Source organism: Ictalurus punctatus, chromosome 11 (genome assembly GCF_001660625.3).
Source record: "Ictalurus punctatus breed USDA103 chromosome 11, Coco_2.0, whole genome shotgun sequence".
In the NCBI taxonomy this organism is placed as follows: Eukaryota; Metazoa; Chordata; class Actinopteri; order Siluriformes; family Ictaluridae; genus Ictalurus; species Ictalurus punctatus.
Window position 1 is genome coordinate 5770063 of NC_030426.2, and position 16136 is coordinate 5786198.

At 39.8% G+C, this 16136-nt stretch overlaps 1 protein-coding gene across 7 annotated transcripts in view; it reads left to right on the forward strand.

Moving 5' to 3' along the window:
- Window positions 1-16136, forward strand: part of tead3b (TEA domain family member 3 b) — a 34800-nt gene that overhangs the window by 9925 nt on the left and 8739 nt on the right. For 2 of the 7 annotated variants that reach the window (XM_017479763.3, XM_017479764.3), the window contains exons 3-7: window positions 4296-4547; window positions 12481-12545; window positions 12870-12932; window positions 13084-13146; window positions 14262-14273. In XM_017479763.3, coding sequence (XP_017335252.1) covers window positions 4424-4547; window positions 12481-12545; window positions 12870-12932; window positions 13084-13146; window positions 14262-14273 — 327 coding nt within the window. In that variant the 5' untranslated portion in view covers window positions 4296-4423. The remainder of the gene's footprint in view (window positions 1-4295; window positions 4548-12480; window positions 12546-12869; window positions 12933-13083; window positions 13147-14261; window positions 14274-16136) is intronic. The other 5 variants (XM_047158664.2, XM_017479765.3, XM_017479767.3 and 2 more) reach the window with 5 other exon arrangements.

Consider the following 16136-nt stretch of genomic DNA (forward strand, 5'->3'; position numbering starts at 1 on the left):
TAACACCCATCTTGGGGGATCCTATCATTCCCTCCAGGATTTTGTGATTTTGCGATTGCAGAAATTACCCAAAATCAAGGAAGCGCCGCAATATTCGGAGGAGATTGCAATTTTTCAAAATTACAGCAGATTTTGGGCCAAGATGCGTCATATGACGTCATCAGAACACACATTCAGCCAAAGCCCCTTTCGTTTCACATGCCTCAAACGTGAATACGGCTAAAAGGTCTTATTTACCAACAAACACCTCTGTGAAAAACAGTACAAAACAATTTCATGCAATTGCAGTTTTGCCAATTCAAGTAGTTTTCCACAAACAAGCACAAAAAATCCGGAAATTGCATCGCAAATGTTGAAAAAAGCCGTAGCAAAATCAAGTATTTTGGACGCGATAATCACTAAAAAAAAACCTCAGCAAAATCCTGTATGGAGTGTATTATACTGTATTTCTTACACTCAAACTATAGGCACAATCAAGTGGGCATCTGAAATTGACAGCTGTTCACACCTATTCTTCACATATCTTCAATGAGTCTCCAAATCTGCCAAAAGCAACCTGATGCCACCAGAACCAATACCAAATAAGGACTCGAACAAAGTGCTTATATTTAGCGTTTGGCTGTCAATCCCTAATTAAAGTGTTGGGTGCTCAGAGCGGTTGATTTAAAATATTCAAACAAAAACACAACTCTGATGAACTTGACCACAGTGTGAAAGGCTATAAAATCAAATGTATTATCAACGGTCAGATATAAATGAATAATGTAATGCATTGAAGCTATGCATTTTGTGTTTGTGGTGCATGTCGAACGCAACTGACAGCAGCTTCAAGCTCATGTCTGGAAATCAAACTGCATGCTTTCTGGTCATTTGTGTGGCCTACAGCTTTTATGTAGCGAATACTACTCAATCGTATAATAACGTTTCCTTCAACAGTGCCATCTGATGGGTGAATACTGTATACTGCCAATCTCAAAATCTTCCTCTTCCAAACCCGATTCATTTTTCAAGCCCGTCTAGACCATCATTGCAAAATGAGTCATCCTGTTAAAACTTAACATCATACAGACCGTTTTTCCTTACTAAAGCAGTATTAAAACATGTCATTTTCTTCACAGGCTAGGTTTTCACCAACGTGTTAAATCATCTCGTATTATTACATACACTCACTGGCCCTTTTAATAGGAACAGTTGTGTGGGTGGAAATGGCCTCGTTGATGAGAGAGGTAAATGCAGAATAGCCTGACTGGTGCAAACTGTTAGGAAGGCTACGATAACTCAAATAACCACTTTTTACAACCGTGGTGAGCAGAAAAGCATGTTAGAATGTGCAACACATCGAACTTTAAGGTTATTCAGATACCGTACAACAGCAGAAGACTACATTGGGTTCCACTCTTATCAGCCAAGAACTGGAATCCGAGGCTATGGTGAGCACTGAAATAAGTTCACTGACACAAGATAGTTAAATATTGGTAAAAAAAAACCAAGTAATGCGTTCCCAATCTTCATATTTAAGGATGTAATAAACATAATGTATGCAAAATGCCCAAGACTGTTTTTAACTGTTACACATCTGAACAGTTCAAAGTATCACCAGTGTGACTGAATAGTTGTACTGTGAATGCAAACCTGCAAATGTGAACCTCAGCAAGTGGTCTGAGGGATTAGATCATAAGGCGCATTTAATTCCATTCACACCGGTACTTTGTGCTGTCCACCTTTTGTCCAGTCACCTGAGACGGATGTTACTACCAAGTGTGAATGGTGTGCTGTTTCATTCAGTCAAGAGCTATAATATCTCAGCTGTCTGCCTGGAAAATGAAATTTGTATGTGTGTGTGTTAAAGAAGTGCACTTTGGAATAGTGCCTCACTCACAATACCCTTGCTGTGCCATGTAATGCCAAAGGTCTTTTGAGCCTTGAGGGGAAGATAATTTGATGAAAGCTGCAGTGTTTCTGATTTCTCCAGATGTTAAGGAAGACTGAGGTTTTACCTCCATCTGTGTTTGTCAGCCTTCAATTCTCAGTTTATATATTTAGTAACAACATTCCACGTCATACAGGCTAATGTTTCAAAATGCTGCTTTAAGTCGAGTAAAGAGGTTCAGCCATGTGCTACTAAAAGCCATTAAACATTTTTAAGCCGTTTCATCATTATTGTTTCATAGCAAAGTTTTTCAGTGTTCTTTAATGAATTTGTAGCTGTTCTCCTGCCTGTAAGCCCGACACTAGCTTTAGTTTCAGTGCAACTCTTTAGCATATGAGTGTTGGGCGCTGCTGTCGTTCCCACTGTTTTCCAGACCCCCGAAGCGGACGCCTAAATTGGTCACTCCACTGTTCGCCTCCCCTCCTTCTACACCAACCCCCAGCCCACACAACACACACACACACACACACACACACACACACACACACACACACACACACACATATATACACACACACTCCTCCTTCCCTCTCTGTACTCCCCTCCCCTCATCCCATGCTCTCCTCTCCTTATTTGGGCAGAGTGCTTGAGAGCGTGGGGCGGCTGAGCTGGGGTGGGGAAGAGGGCAGAGAGGGAGCTCAGTTGACACATGAGAGAGAGAGAGAGAGAGAGAGGGAGAGAGAGAGAGAGAGAGAGAGAGCGAGCGAGCGAGCGCGAGCCCTTGCTGTGATTCCTTAATAAGGAGATGTCTGGAATTTAAGCCCAACTCTCCAATAGAGCAGAGTCTCTTTCTACATGCGCGCTTATCATCTCCCCCACCAACACACATAGTGACTGAAGTTATTTTCAAGAATATCTGAGCCTAAGGTGACACAAATTACACTAATGTTAAATGTTTGTCTATGTTTAATGGTGTACAACCATAGCATAACAATGGTACACCATATAACTTTTTACCTGAAGCAGGGTACTTTACACTTGTCTTTTTAGGAATTTCCAGGTTCCTTAGGAGTTAAGTACTCCAGTATATCCATCGGTCTGTTCATGGCTATGTATGTATATTTATATATTTATGCATTCGCTTGGCTGCTGAAAGGCAGCGCGTCAGTTCTGCCAGAAATCAGTCTGGATGTTTAGCACTATCGCTCTCGAAACACAGGCCCAAAGGGCTCAGGTTTAACTAAATTTTTTCAGGAAGCCAAATTTTGGCCTTCAAAGGAAAACAAGTAACCCTTTTTACCCCCTCACGTCTCCTTTATCCCTCACACATCTGCACTGCTTAATCATCCCCATTAGGCTCAGTTCATTTTCGCATTGCTTTGATCACCAAATATTAGTCTCACAACCTATAACAATGATGATAAGATCCAAGTCATGTTTAATCCTTCACCTTTGCTTGACCTTTTCCCCTTTTTAAGAGAGCCAGTTTTGCGTATGTTTGTATAACATACAGCGACTTCTGTTACACATCAAATCGGACATCGAGTTAACGAACAGTCTCCTTTCCCATAGACCTTATTATGCCTTGGGAGCAGCTTGCAGTTTCACTAATTGATCTGCCCAAAATTTTTGACCACATCATAGCCTGCATTTGCAGTTAGACTGCTCCCATTCCAGACGCGCTCTCGGTTTTTTGGTTGTTTTGCTCATTCACGCTCTCAGCCTGCCAAGCAAAGCTTATTCTTTCAGCGTGGCCGTAACCAGAGCGCTTCAAGTATCCCCCCAGGAAGGTCACGTGTCGAGTCAGCCGTATTTACCCAAGCTGTGTATTTTAGTCAACATCAGCAGAAAGTGAAATAAAAGAATGAATTATGTGGGTATAATAGTCACTCCTGGGACCTGAGTCTTCGGGAACAATACCACGCAAAGAGAAGCAGCCTGAAAAACACTTAAGATCTCTTAACCAGTTTCAGACGTTCCGACAGCCACATTGGACCACTCTCTCCCGACCGCAAGAATTCTTTCAGGCCTGGCCTGATTATTGAGACCTTTTTAAAAGGGGTTTTATATAATGTCAGAAATTCGTTTGTCATTTGGAGGGGCGTTAGCCTTGAGGAAGTCACATTCAGGATATGGTTCTTTATACAGGCCATTTTATGAGCAAATTAGAAATAAAAAGTAATGCCTGCTAATTTGATGACTTTTGCAGCACTTTAAATTTGACTTACGAGACGTCTTCGGACCGGGTAACCGTAACTGTGTTTGCAACCTGACATTGTGTGTTTAGTTTATTTTATGTTTTTATTTATTTATTTATTTATTTATTTATTTTATTAAATAAGTTATTGATCAGCCTATATGTAGTTTTATAGGAACAGTGATTTATTAACAGTGATCTCTCCCTCTCCCTCTCCCTCTTTTGCAGTCCCAGAATAGTGTGTGGGCTCGTGGCTGGGCCCGATCAGAGCCGGCACCATTGCGTCAAACGAGTGGAGTGCGAACGGGAGCCCTCAGCAGGGGCTGGAAGACGGCGGCGATGAGCTCGATAAGACAATGGACAGTGATGCAGAGGGTGTGTGGAGCCCCGATATTGAGCAGAGTTTCCAGGAGGCACTCGCCATCTACCCGCCCTGCGGCCGCCGCAAGATCATCCTCTCCGATGAGGGAAAGATGTATGGTATGTGTGCTTCAAGTGCCACTTCTTTAAATGTCGATTATTTTTATTCTTATTAGACATACATTACAATAAAATGACAATGAGTACTGTTTATATTTGTCCACCGTTATTGCGTCCTAATAACTTGTCTGGCCTCCTCGTGCCTAAAATATAGCCAAAATCCAATAGTTGTGTTTGTTCACTAATGTGTCCTCGAATGGCAAGAGCCAGGGGACAGAAGGAGCTGTAGTAGGTTAGGTTAGTGTTCTCATTGTTATTCACTGTGACCATATTTTGTTATTTATCAATACGAACTGCAGCACCTCTAAAGAAACAAACTGCTTTTCGAAACTGCACACGGGATGATTGCTGATTTTGTGGTTAGGTGTGGAATAGGTCGAGATATTAAGTTCAAATACAGTGATTGTATTGGAGGGGGAAAAAGTGTCCTATTTTTATCTATTTATTTATTTTTTTAATCCGTATACAACATCAGCTTTATCTGTGTGGAAAAGTTCTGTACCCAGCACAGTGAAATGCATTTTAACTGATTCAAGCACATTTGAAATCTATTTAGCTAAAGCTCTTGTCATTCTAACTGTTGATTGACAAAGGAGCATTCTAGTATTAAACAAGCTTACATTTGATGATGTATTCAGTACTGTACACCCAAATCATTTTTTAAGTACAAATTTTGCTGCCAATGTTTGTTTTAGGACTGCATTATTGATTTAGTACAAAAAACATTTTAGATTTCCAAACATTACAGATGCTCAGTAAAAGTTATCAGCCAATGCTCTTCTAAAACTGCACAAGTTACACCTGAGAATACAAAGGGCCGTCACATCAAATATTGACTTTGTTTAGTTTATTACTGTTTATGCTCCTTTTTTTTTTTTTTTGTAGAAACATTTAATTCCGTATTTTTGAAGGCATCTTTGCTTTGCTGCATTTCTTTGCATGTGCTTGAGACATTTGCACAGTACTGCCCATACCATTTGATTTATGGAGATGTTTTTTCTTCATTTTCAGGAACTCCATTAGTAGTCATTTATACTTCTACCACCAGACCAAATGGTGGCCCCCCAATTGTAGGTAATTTACCTGACCAACACTCATTTGGTGAGCCTGATTGAGTTTGTGCATTATAGATTTAAAAAAAAAATTATTATAGAAACAAATTGCTGGTCACAAGTATGCATACGACAGATTTTCGAACATTACAGGGATTTCTATGGTTCAGATTGTGTGTGAGGGGAAAACATTTGATTGGTGGTTTGTGGGTGTTTACAAATATAGAGACAGATAGAGAGAGCTGGATTGGACAGACCTGAAGGTTATAATATTGTACATGCGTGTATAACTGGAGTGATGAAACAGACAGCAGACCTCCATTTGTTATTATATTCTGCCCCTCTAAACACACGTGCGCACACACACACACACGTGCACGCACACAGGGTGTATTTTTCGTGCCCTGTCAGTCACACCTGTTCTTTCAGAAGATTTTATCAGTTATGCAAAAGACAACATTGTTTCCATAGTTAATAATGATAATTGCAACTTACCTAATTAAAATGATGTTAAACTTATTTTAATTGTATTTAAATAATTAAATGTTTATCTTTTGAATATTGTTCTAATAATATGTATATATGAAATTTTGGCTCTTTGTACATATTTAACATTGAGTCATATCAGACATATTGAATGTGTTTAAAATATTTCATTCTGATTTGGTTCAAGAAAAGGATATAGGCCATACACACATACAGATCATAGCCAGCAGTTGTGTTTTTCACAGTGCAGTACTGAACAGGCCTCCACTTGCCCCGAGTTGGGGATGAGAAGGCCAGGCTTCAGACAGGTTTCTCCGGTAGAGCAAAAACACCATGATCAATTTTCTCCTGCTTGTCCACCCCCCCCCCCCCCCCCCCCCAAACTGGTTTGTTTTATTATCTAAGATCATTAACAACTCTACTTCCTAGTTAGTTTAGGTTTTCTCTTTCTTTTACACTCTCTTTGTTTCTGTCTCTCTTCATTCTCAGAGTTGAGAAAAGTGGCAAAACCAGCTCTGTTTGTCTTGCTCAATCACAGCTTGTTTTTTTTTTTTTTTTTTTTTTTTTTTTTTTTATAACAGATTCTCTTTCTGTTTCCCTCTCTCAACATCTTCCTTAATATCTCTCTCTCTCTCTCTCTCTCTCTCTCTCTCTCTCTCTCTCTCTCTCTCTCTCTCTCTCAAACACACATACATATGCACACACGTAGGCGCACACACGTGTATACGTGCACGAACACACCTTCTATTCAAAAATAGACTGATTACTAGTCAGAACTACATTTTTGTACATTGGTAGACACTTTCTAATGAGTTCCATCTTGGTAACACTCATTCACTTGAACATTAGAATATCCTTAACTGCATATTTGTCTGGTTTTTTCCGCATTTTTTCTTTAAGCGAAAAAGAAAACCCTCACATTTTCCGTAGTTGTCAAATTGATCACATGAAATAAGTGTCTGTTTGGTCAGTCCTTTCGTACATACATTACACTACATCCAGTATGCTATCCTTTATTTTTATCTGTACATATTCAGTTACAGTGAACTACTTTGATCTTTACTGTTGAGGACACACAGCACATAAAGCCAGTGCCAGAAGAAATGCCATTGTGACGATTCCATTGTTAGCATTTTTCCAGCACTGCTTCTGTTTCAGTTACACGGAGGGTTTCCCTTATGTGCTGTCTGGAAATGACATGGCCCGGTTCTGTTTTTAATATAATTTATGATGATTGTATTTCTATTTTTAGAGGCACACCTGTTTTCCAAAGATGTGACGAATGATTCGAGCTCAGTTTCCCAAAGTCACTTTTCAGGTTCTCATGGAATCGGCTAAATTGGAAAACCTTTAGTAATAGGGGAAAGACTCACATTTTAGATGGCTATGGAAACTCATCATAATAAGATAAAACTACTAAAGTAGTTAAACCGATGATGACAATTCGGTACTGAAAAATAATGACTCAGGACTGAAAATCACTTTAGCGAGATGAAGCATGAGTATGCTGTAATTTGACTAAAATGTTATTAAAAAAAATTTAATAAAACTGAGTTGTAAGACTATAATAATAGCTGTTGTATAATAATAATAGCTGTCATATATGATTTTATTAATACAATTTAGATTTAAGCAGCCAACCAGCATTCTTATGCAAATTTCCATCTTCCATTTCCAATTGTCTCATTTCATTTTGTCTCATTGGTTTAAAAAAAAAAAAAAAGTCATGTGAGCAGTCCCCAGAATACACTGTGATTCAGAGCAAGATACAGTGGGGTCCAAAAGTCTGAGACCACATTGAAAATCTGGGAGTTTCAGAAGGTTTTAGAATTTTTTTAATATTTAAAGCAAAGAAAATAAATGTTCAATATCTTGAATATTTAACATTCAGGATTCTGCACTATTTTTGAGGTCCTGATAGAAATGTAAGGAAAATTGTGATATTGATAATGTTAACTGCTTTGTACAAAAGGTCAGATTTTCCTCATGCCTAATCTCTTCTATTAAGCATGTGTTCGGACCACATCTGATGGATTTGATTTAAAACGGATCATAAGGTTTTGCGCAAACTTGTGGCATCCATGCCAGCTCGAGTGCAAGTACTGAGGAACTCTGAATTTCATTTAAATATTTGAGAGATTCTATTTTTCACGCAAGTTGTTGTGAGTAATATCATTTTTGAATGTAATAATTGAATGGAAATTGTGTTAAATTAAAAAAGAATGCAAAATATGAACACTTACTTTTGCACTTTTTGTACTTTTGGACACCACTGTATATTTAAAAAAAAAAAAATATATATATATATATATATATATATATATATATATATATATATATATATATATATATATATATATATATATATATATATAATATTTTATATATATATATATATATATATATATATATATATATATATATATATATATATATATATCAATCACATAATTCTATTTAAAAAATGCTTTGAATTATTTTGAATAATTATCCCTGTGTGTGGATCTATTCTGTGCAAGCAGGCATGACCATCTGTCCATCTGGTTCACTGAATCTACAATGTTTAACTTTACCGTTTGATTTATGACTCAACAATGTTTCCATTTGTGGGGTCATAGTATTTTTCTGGGAGCTTTTGTTCCAACCACAGGCCTGTAGTTCATAGCACTGGGTCAGTAAATCTCAAGACCCTGATTTTTTTATGTGCTACTGCTTATTCGGTAAAAGCTTGTTCTATCTCAATAGGTGCTTTTCTTGATTTAAAAGATTTCGTAATTCGTTTGTGAAATAACGCAGTTTCAGCATGTGTGGCTTGACCTCATTAAATGTCATATCTACCTTCACCTAAAATCTGCTGCCTTTTTAATATTAGATCTTGTGTCAATAACGTGTGTAAATGTTCCTGAATAAATGGAAACAATAAACTGTGGCACTAAGGAATGTTCACTTTCTCTGGTACTGCTACAAAAGCTGATTCCCATGCAACCAGTGTTTGTTCCTTATTAAAGAAATGTCTTGCACTTTCGCATGTAAATATACTTTGAAAACAAACATTCACCACCATTTCTGACCTTTGCACTTGCTCTTACCATTTCTTTTGGCTAGGGAGCAGTCAGGACCCCCTGCGGCTGTCTCGAGCGCTTGCTCTTTTCCATAGCTGTAAATGCCTTCTCCTCTTACACTCAGTCATGTGAGGCCAAAGGCCCTGCCACTGAAGAAGTCCTCTCACGAGTGGGATGAGCTCAGCATTCCTAATTCCACCGCTGACGTGAGGCCAAAGGCATGCCGACTGCTTCTGCCCTGGTATTGCTGCCATGGTCAGTCATCATTGGGGGGCAGTTGTTGTTGTTGTTGTTTTTTTTATTTAGTGTTGCTCAGTCTATTTTTTCACAAATGGAAGTCCTTATTGACTTTCAGGGCTACACAATGGGTGAGAACTTGTTTGCTTGAATAGATATAGTGGGTTTTCAGTTTATTCCAAAAACTGTGCTTAACTCTGTTAACCGAAAAGGAGACTGTGTTATAGGTTAGCCAGACTTGTTTTTGTCTCCTCTCTCTTACGAAGAGTTGCTGTTTTACTTCGGAGAGTGGCTCAGGGCGCAGTTAACTGGCAGAAATGCAGCCAGTCTGGTTCTGCTGTCGAGATACTTGCTCTCTATCTGGGTTTGGTCAAACCATGTGTGTTTCGGTCCAGCACTCTAGGGAGGAAAGAGATGGGACCTTCCCTTCAGGGAAACAGGTTGAGCAGGGCCCGAATGTTGTGTGAAGGGAGGTAGCTTATCAGACGATTTAGACATTTAGAACTGTAGATATGTTTGATGGGCAACACGGTAAAATTTTTTTTTTAAAAAGTACCGGTGAGGTTAAAGAGGGGGAGAAAGGTAAGGGAGGGAACAGAGGAGGCGTTCCTTTTCTCGGCAAAGGTGGAAATTTCCACGGGGCATGCAGTTAAAAAGCTGGCTGGACGTGTTCTGGCACAGGAAAGGTTAAAGAGTCCGCCCCCGACCTTGTCCCAAACCAGGCGAAAGAGCATTAATCTGTGACAGAATGTCAATTTAAAAGAGCTAGAGCAACTCCGTGTGTGTGCGCGCGCACCTACACATTGACGCACATGTTGTATGGGCTTGCTTGTCTGGTACCTGACTGGTGTTGCTGTCCCTTTTCCCCTCTTTGATAGAAGTTAAAAATGAGTATATTTCCGTGTCTTTCTCACTTTCACCAGTTTTCACTTTCCTGATAATATTGGACATGGACCAAGGCTAAGGATTCACAGTAATTCTCAGATATATGCATAAACTAGTTGAGTGGCTTGGCAGTATTCTGATTTTCGAGTGGCTTACAGTATTCTGATTTAGAGCAACACTTGAAAAGTTGGACAGTTAGAGTGAGCGATTTGGGGGGAAGGGGAGTGGTACTGAATGAGGACTGTCCACAGCAGATGCAAGCGTCCGTTGTTGAGAGGGATTTGGGGTGGGGGACTCCAGCTGCCCATTGTTGGCAGAAACATTGAAACCATTTTTCTCTTTCCCTTTCATTCTGTTTGCCTTTTTTTTTTTTTTTTTTTTTTCCTCTCTTTCCACGCATGTTCCTGGCCCTGCTTCATCCAGTCAGGCTGTGTGGGGCAGATGTGACAGGCGCTGAGGAATGTAAGGAATGCGGAGGCAGCGAGAGCGAGGCAGAGGCATATGCGGGTGTGTCAGTAGGGGGAGGGGAGGAGGGGGTAGCATATGGCTGGGAAGGGCTAACACAGTACATGTGTGTCTTGCTTTCTCTCGCAGCTTCTTTCTGTGTCCCTCCTCTGCTCAGAACTACACTGCTTGACTTTTATGGTCAGAGCGAGTGAGAGCGAACAAGTGAGAGAGCGAGAGAGGGAAGGAGAGAGGCACAGGGCAAGAGAGAAAGGGTGACAGGAAAAGTATTGGTGTTGATATGACATATCATGATATTTGAAGACGTTCATATGATTCGCTATATGTATCACGCATCAATCATTTATTTACGGTAAATGATTTGACATTAAAAAGGTTGGAAAATAAAACCTTTTTCTAAAAGCATTTTATGATCAGCTCTCACTGTTATTAAAACATGTATTACCACAATACTGTTAACATATCATAACATTGGCCAGACCTAGTAGTAAGCATTGTGCCTGCTTATCTCACATTTGGTTATTTTGCTAAAAGTCTGTCCAAAGGAGCTCACCATAGAAACAATAAACAGAGCAATATATTCATCCTGCAGCATCTATCAGCAGAAAGTTCGACATCAGTTTATTATTTTTAATCATGATTTAGACTGATTTACACTCATTGACGCAAAATATATTCCTGCATCTTTAAAAATCTAATACAGGCACGTAATACTGATGGTTTTATGTCGGTGTTCTGTTTTACATGAGTGAACGATATTGATTTGCATGTAAGTAAGGCTTCCAGCAGTGCCTTTTCCTGACAATCGAAGAATGACGGGACACGAGTTATAAAACGAGACAGGCTCAGGTGTTAGACCACCAGCAGATCCACGGTTTCCAATTTCCTCCTGTAATGCAGGAAGCATTCCTGCATGCAGAAATAACCGCTCTCAATGCTATAAGCAACAGAGGGGAAAATAAAGACCGCGTGGCCATCTCCAGTTTTTTTTTTTCTGGCCAGTATTTGAGGTCTCTGCGTATGCACACACAGCCTGTTGCTCTCTGTATATACAAACACACACGCACGCTTATACATGCACCCAACTGTTCAGACAGATCTGTCTGGCGAACTGTTCAGCTGGAAAATGTATGCAGCGCAAATAGTAAAAACTCTCCGGACACAAAGGAGCTCTGTACCTTGAGAATGACATGTATGCAGAACACAGGCAGTCTTTCTGAGACATTGATGTTGGGAGGACACTTCCACTACCTGGCAGATAAGATGTGGTTCAGACCAGATTTAGAAGCATTAGATCATGTTTAGTAGTAAAGCAATTAATGCAATATAGATAAATGTCCTGTTGATTTAATGTTCTTGTTGTGCGCTGTATGTTATGTGGGCGCACCACATAACATACATAACTGATCCTTGTACTTTTTGAACGTCCATCTTGTTAGTGTTTTTGAAAGCGTCTCAATGTAGATGTGGCTGATGCACAATGTTAATCACCACTTAAATATAGCCAGCTTGACTTTATTCACTTTCTATTTGTGGGATGTCACCTCATTAGTGCTTCAAGGCTTTCTGAGAGAGAGAGAGAGAGAGAGAGAGAGAGAGAGAGAGAGAGTGTACACACTAGTGTATTGAACTAGCTTGTACTTTGACTGCCATCTTGTGGAACTGAGAAGAACGGAAAAATAAGGGCTCGTTAAAAAAATGTATTAAATAAATAAATAAATCATTGTTCTTCCCCTGTCTCCACAGGCCGTAATGAACTCATCGCCAGGTACATTAAGCTGAGGACAGGAAAAACCCGCACAAGGAAACAGGTAGTTCATTTTTATTAAACCCCCCCCCCCCAACTAATTTCTTATTTTATGGTGTCGCGTTAATAAATCAAATTTCAATCATAATGTACACATTTAAATTATTGATTTATTATTTATTTAATATTCTATATTTGTACATATTTGCTTAAAGAAGCCCTGTATTATTTGTAAAGGTAGACAAGCACCTTTTTTGTTTGCAACCCCATAATCATGATTGTGGTAGGTGCTTAGTAAATCGTGATTGTGTTTGTGTGTGCGTTTTTCTGTGTCAAAATGTATCTGCATGGGTGTGAAACCATTTAAAACCATTTTACACTCCCTTAGGTCTCTAGTCACATACAGGTGTTAGCAAGGAAGAAAGTCCGCGAGTTCCAAGCGGGTATAAAGGTAGGTGTCTCCTGCTAGCCCCCTACGGCTAGCATGCAAACAGCAGTCTCTTTCCTCTTTGGTTATGGCTTCTCTTTTCTCTCTCTTTCCCTCTCTCTCTCTCCCTCTGTCTTTTTCCTCTTGCCCCCTCTATCGCTCTTCTCTTCTGCAGGTTTCTAGCCATTTGCAGGTTCTTGCCCGGAGAAAATCTCGCGAAATACAGTCAAAGCTGAAGGTATGCGCTTTCTTGCGGGTGGGGCGGGGTGGGGCTTCGCAGCATTTGGCTTTGCACTAACAAATCGGAGACAGCGTTACTTTATAGAACCGCGTATCCCATTGTACCGTTGGTTGAAAAAACCCTAACGAAGAGTTCAGTGAAAGTCCTCTTAAAACAAAGGCTGCCTGTGTTAGATGGAGGTTGGAGTGGTGTGAGTGGAGTTCAGTGCTCAGGACTCTTGCTTTGTAGCAGTTAAGGTTAAAAGTGCATGATGGCTCCATGTTCTCTGCCTGTAGGCCTTTCTGAGGCTCCCTGTTTCTTTAACCTTTAACCCTTGCGCTCTTTTCACCCAGAGTCCCTATGTCCATCCAACCTTTCACTATGACCACTTACACCCCGAACTCTCGTAGAACAATCCAGACAGGTAGTTTTTTTTTTTTTTTTTTTTATAAGTTGAGTTTTTTTTTTCTTCCTCTCTCTCTCTGTTTTCAAGCCAAGTTATGTACCAGAGACGGTTAAGGGGAAAAATCAGCTCCAACAATAGTTTACCAGCTACAGAAAGTATATGTGCGTTGTATCGTTGTGTTATTATAATTCATTCAGTGGCGTGCTGCTTTGGTTTTCCGCTACTAAAGTAGACCTGAATCCAGATGACAGAGGAAGTTACGTTGTGTGATTCTTCATGAACACACATTATCTTGTTTGTTAGCTCTCCAGCTAATTGGATCCACACTTTTCAGCTACCCTAAAAGTGGTCACCTTTATCTGACTTTATACTAATTGTATTGCTTATTAATCTGTTTTTCTTCCAAATTACATGCCTATCTCCTTAAATTGTATTTGCAAAGTTCTAAATGATATTTCAACATGTTGAGCATAATGTGCGCCTGATTTCCCACAAGTAGTTCAAAATGAACCCGCTATAGAAAGAGTTATCCTCTATAAAATGACATCCACTGTTTTTCTGTCTTTGTGCTGGGAAATACACTGTTAACAGACATCTCTCACATATTATTAGAAGCACATCTAATCATATCTGAGAGAGAAATAATCCAAAATCACAGCTAAAAGAGCACACTAAATCATAACTCCTCTGGATATTGTACTAACGGTCTTTCTTTTCTTTGATTCAGGCCATGAACTTGGTAAGTGTGGATTTGGATATTTGTGCATTTTCTTGGCTTTACCACACGCTGCACAGCACTCCTAACGCCCAGCACTGCTCTTCCGCTCTCCACAGCCTCGCCTTTCTAAATACATACAGTTTCTAAGAGCTTCTTTTATAATAACTGGACATCGAGTATCCATGCATTCCCTGCTTCAGCTTACTTTTGTCTCATGACCTCTTTGCTTTGAGTGATGCGTACGATTTGTGTGGTATAAATGGGAAATTAGACATTGTCTACAATCCGGCATTTGCTATGTGAATTCTGATCTAGAAAATAGCAAGAGACGCTAAACGTGTATACAGAAGCTTGGATTTCTGTATTATGTTGTATATTTTGTAAACAAAAAGCAGCTGTTCTTGTTGAAAATGCCTGCATGCCACAAATGTACCCTGATTGAAGCAGCATTCAACTCTTAATTAAGGCAGGTTGATTTGAAACCGGTTGACTAGCTTTGAATAAAGACTAGTAGGAGAAATAAAATTAGTCTGTTAAATTGGCGCCCAGTGGACCTGACCGTTGTGTTGGCCTTGTATCACAGCGTGTGCTCAGGAGCTGACCTGTTGATCACTTCTCCTAACTGCTTTCTGCCTGTCGCCTCTTTCTGCTATATTTGGGAAACCCAGAGGAGCACTATAAACAAATCGACCTAGATTATGAAGCTAATCCATGTATCCTGTGTGTATGTAAATATATATATATACAGTGGATATAAAAAGTCTATACACCCCTGTTAAAATGTCAGGTTTTTGTGAGGTAAAAAAATTAAACCAAGATAAATCCGAACTTTTCCCACCCTCACTGTTAAATTGCAACGTATAAAAATTAAGTGAAAAACAGAATCAGTAACAGTTTAGGGAACAATAACCAGGTTGCATAAGTGTGTACACACTTTTATAACTGGGGATGTGGCTGTGTTCAGAATGACTCATCCATCCATTTATCCATTTTCTGTACCGCTTATCCTACACAGGGTCACAGGGAGTCTGGAGCCTGTCCCAGTGAACTCTGGGCACAAGGCAGGGGTCACCCTGGATGGGGTGCCAACCCATCGCAGAGCATAATCACACTCACACACCCATTTACACACTAAATGGACAGTTTAGCCTACAATGCATGTCTTTGGACTGGGGGAAGAAACCAGAGTACCCAGAGGAAACCCCGAAGCACAGGGAGAACATGCAAACACCGTGCACACAAGGCGGAGGCAGGATTTGAACCCCCAACCCCGGAGGTGTTAAATTAATAATAATTAAATTATTTTCCGATTAACCCCAAATAAAGAACAGCTGTTTCTGTAGATTTTCTTGACATCATCTTGGTTTCAATTGAATGCTGAAGCCATGGTCCTCAAAGAGCTTACAAAGTCTGTACGGTATCTCAGTTGTCAAATGGGGATAGAGAGAGAGAGAGGGGTATAAAAGAATTCCCAAAATATTAGATGGTCTTCACGATGTTCCACGGTACATCAACAAGGAGTGGTATGAGCCACAGTAGCAAGAACAGGATGTCCCTCCAAAATTTACAAAATGACCAGACAAAAACCAGGGAGACTGCTAAGATATCTGACAAAGTACCGATTACTTTCTGCATGTGACAGTCTCTCATATTCTTCACATGTCTGGGCTCTGTGGGAAGGTGTCTAGACGGAAGCCCTTTCTCACAAAAACTCAACTAAACCACACCAAACCATATGGGGAAAATGTGTTAGGATCTGATGAGACAAATTTCAAAAGGTATAATAATTCTGAAAATTATATTGGATGCACATCACCAATAGAACACCATACCCACGTTGAAGCATGGTGGTGGCAGCATCATACTTTAGGGCTGCTTTTCTTC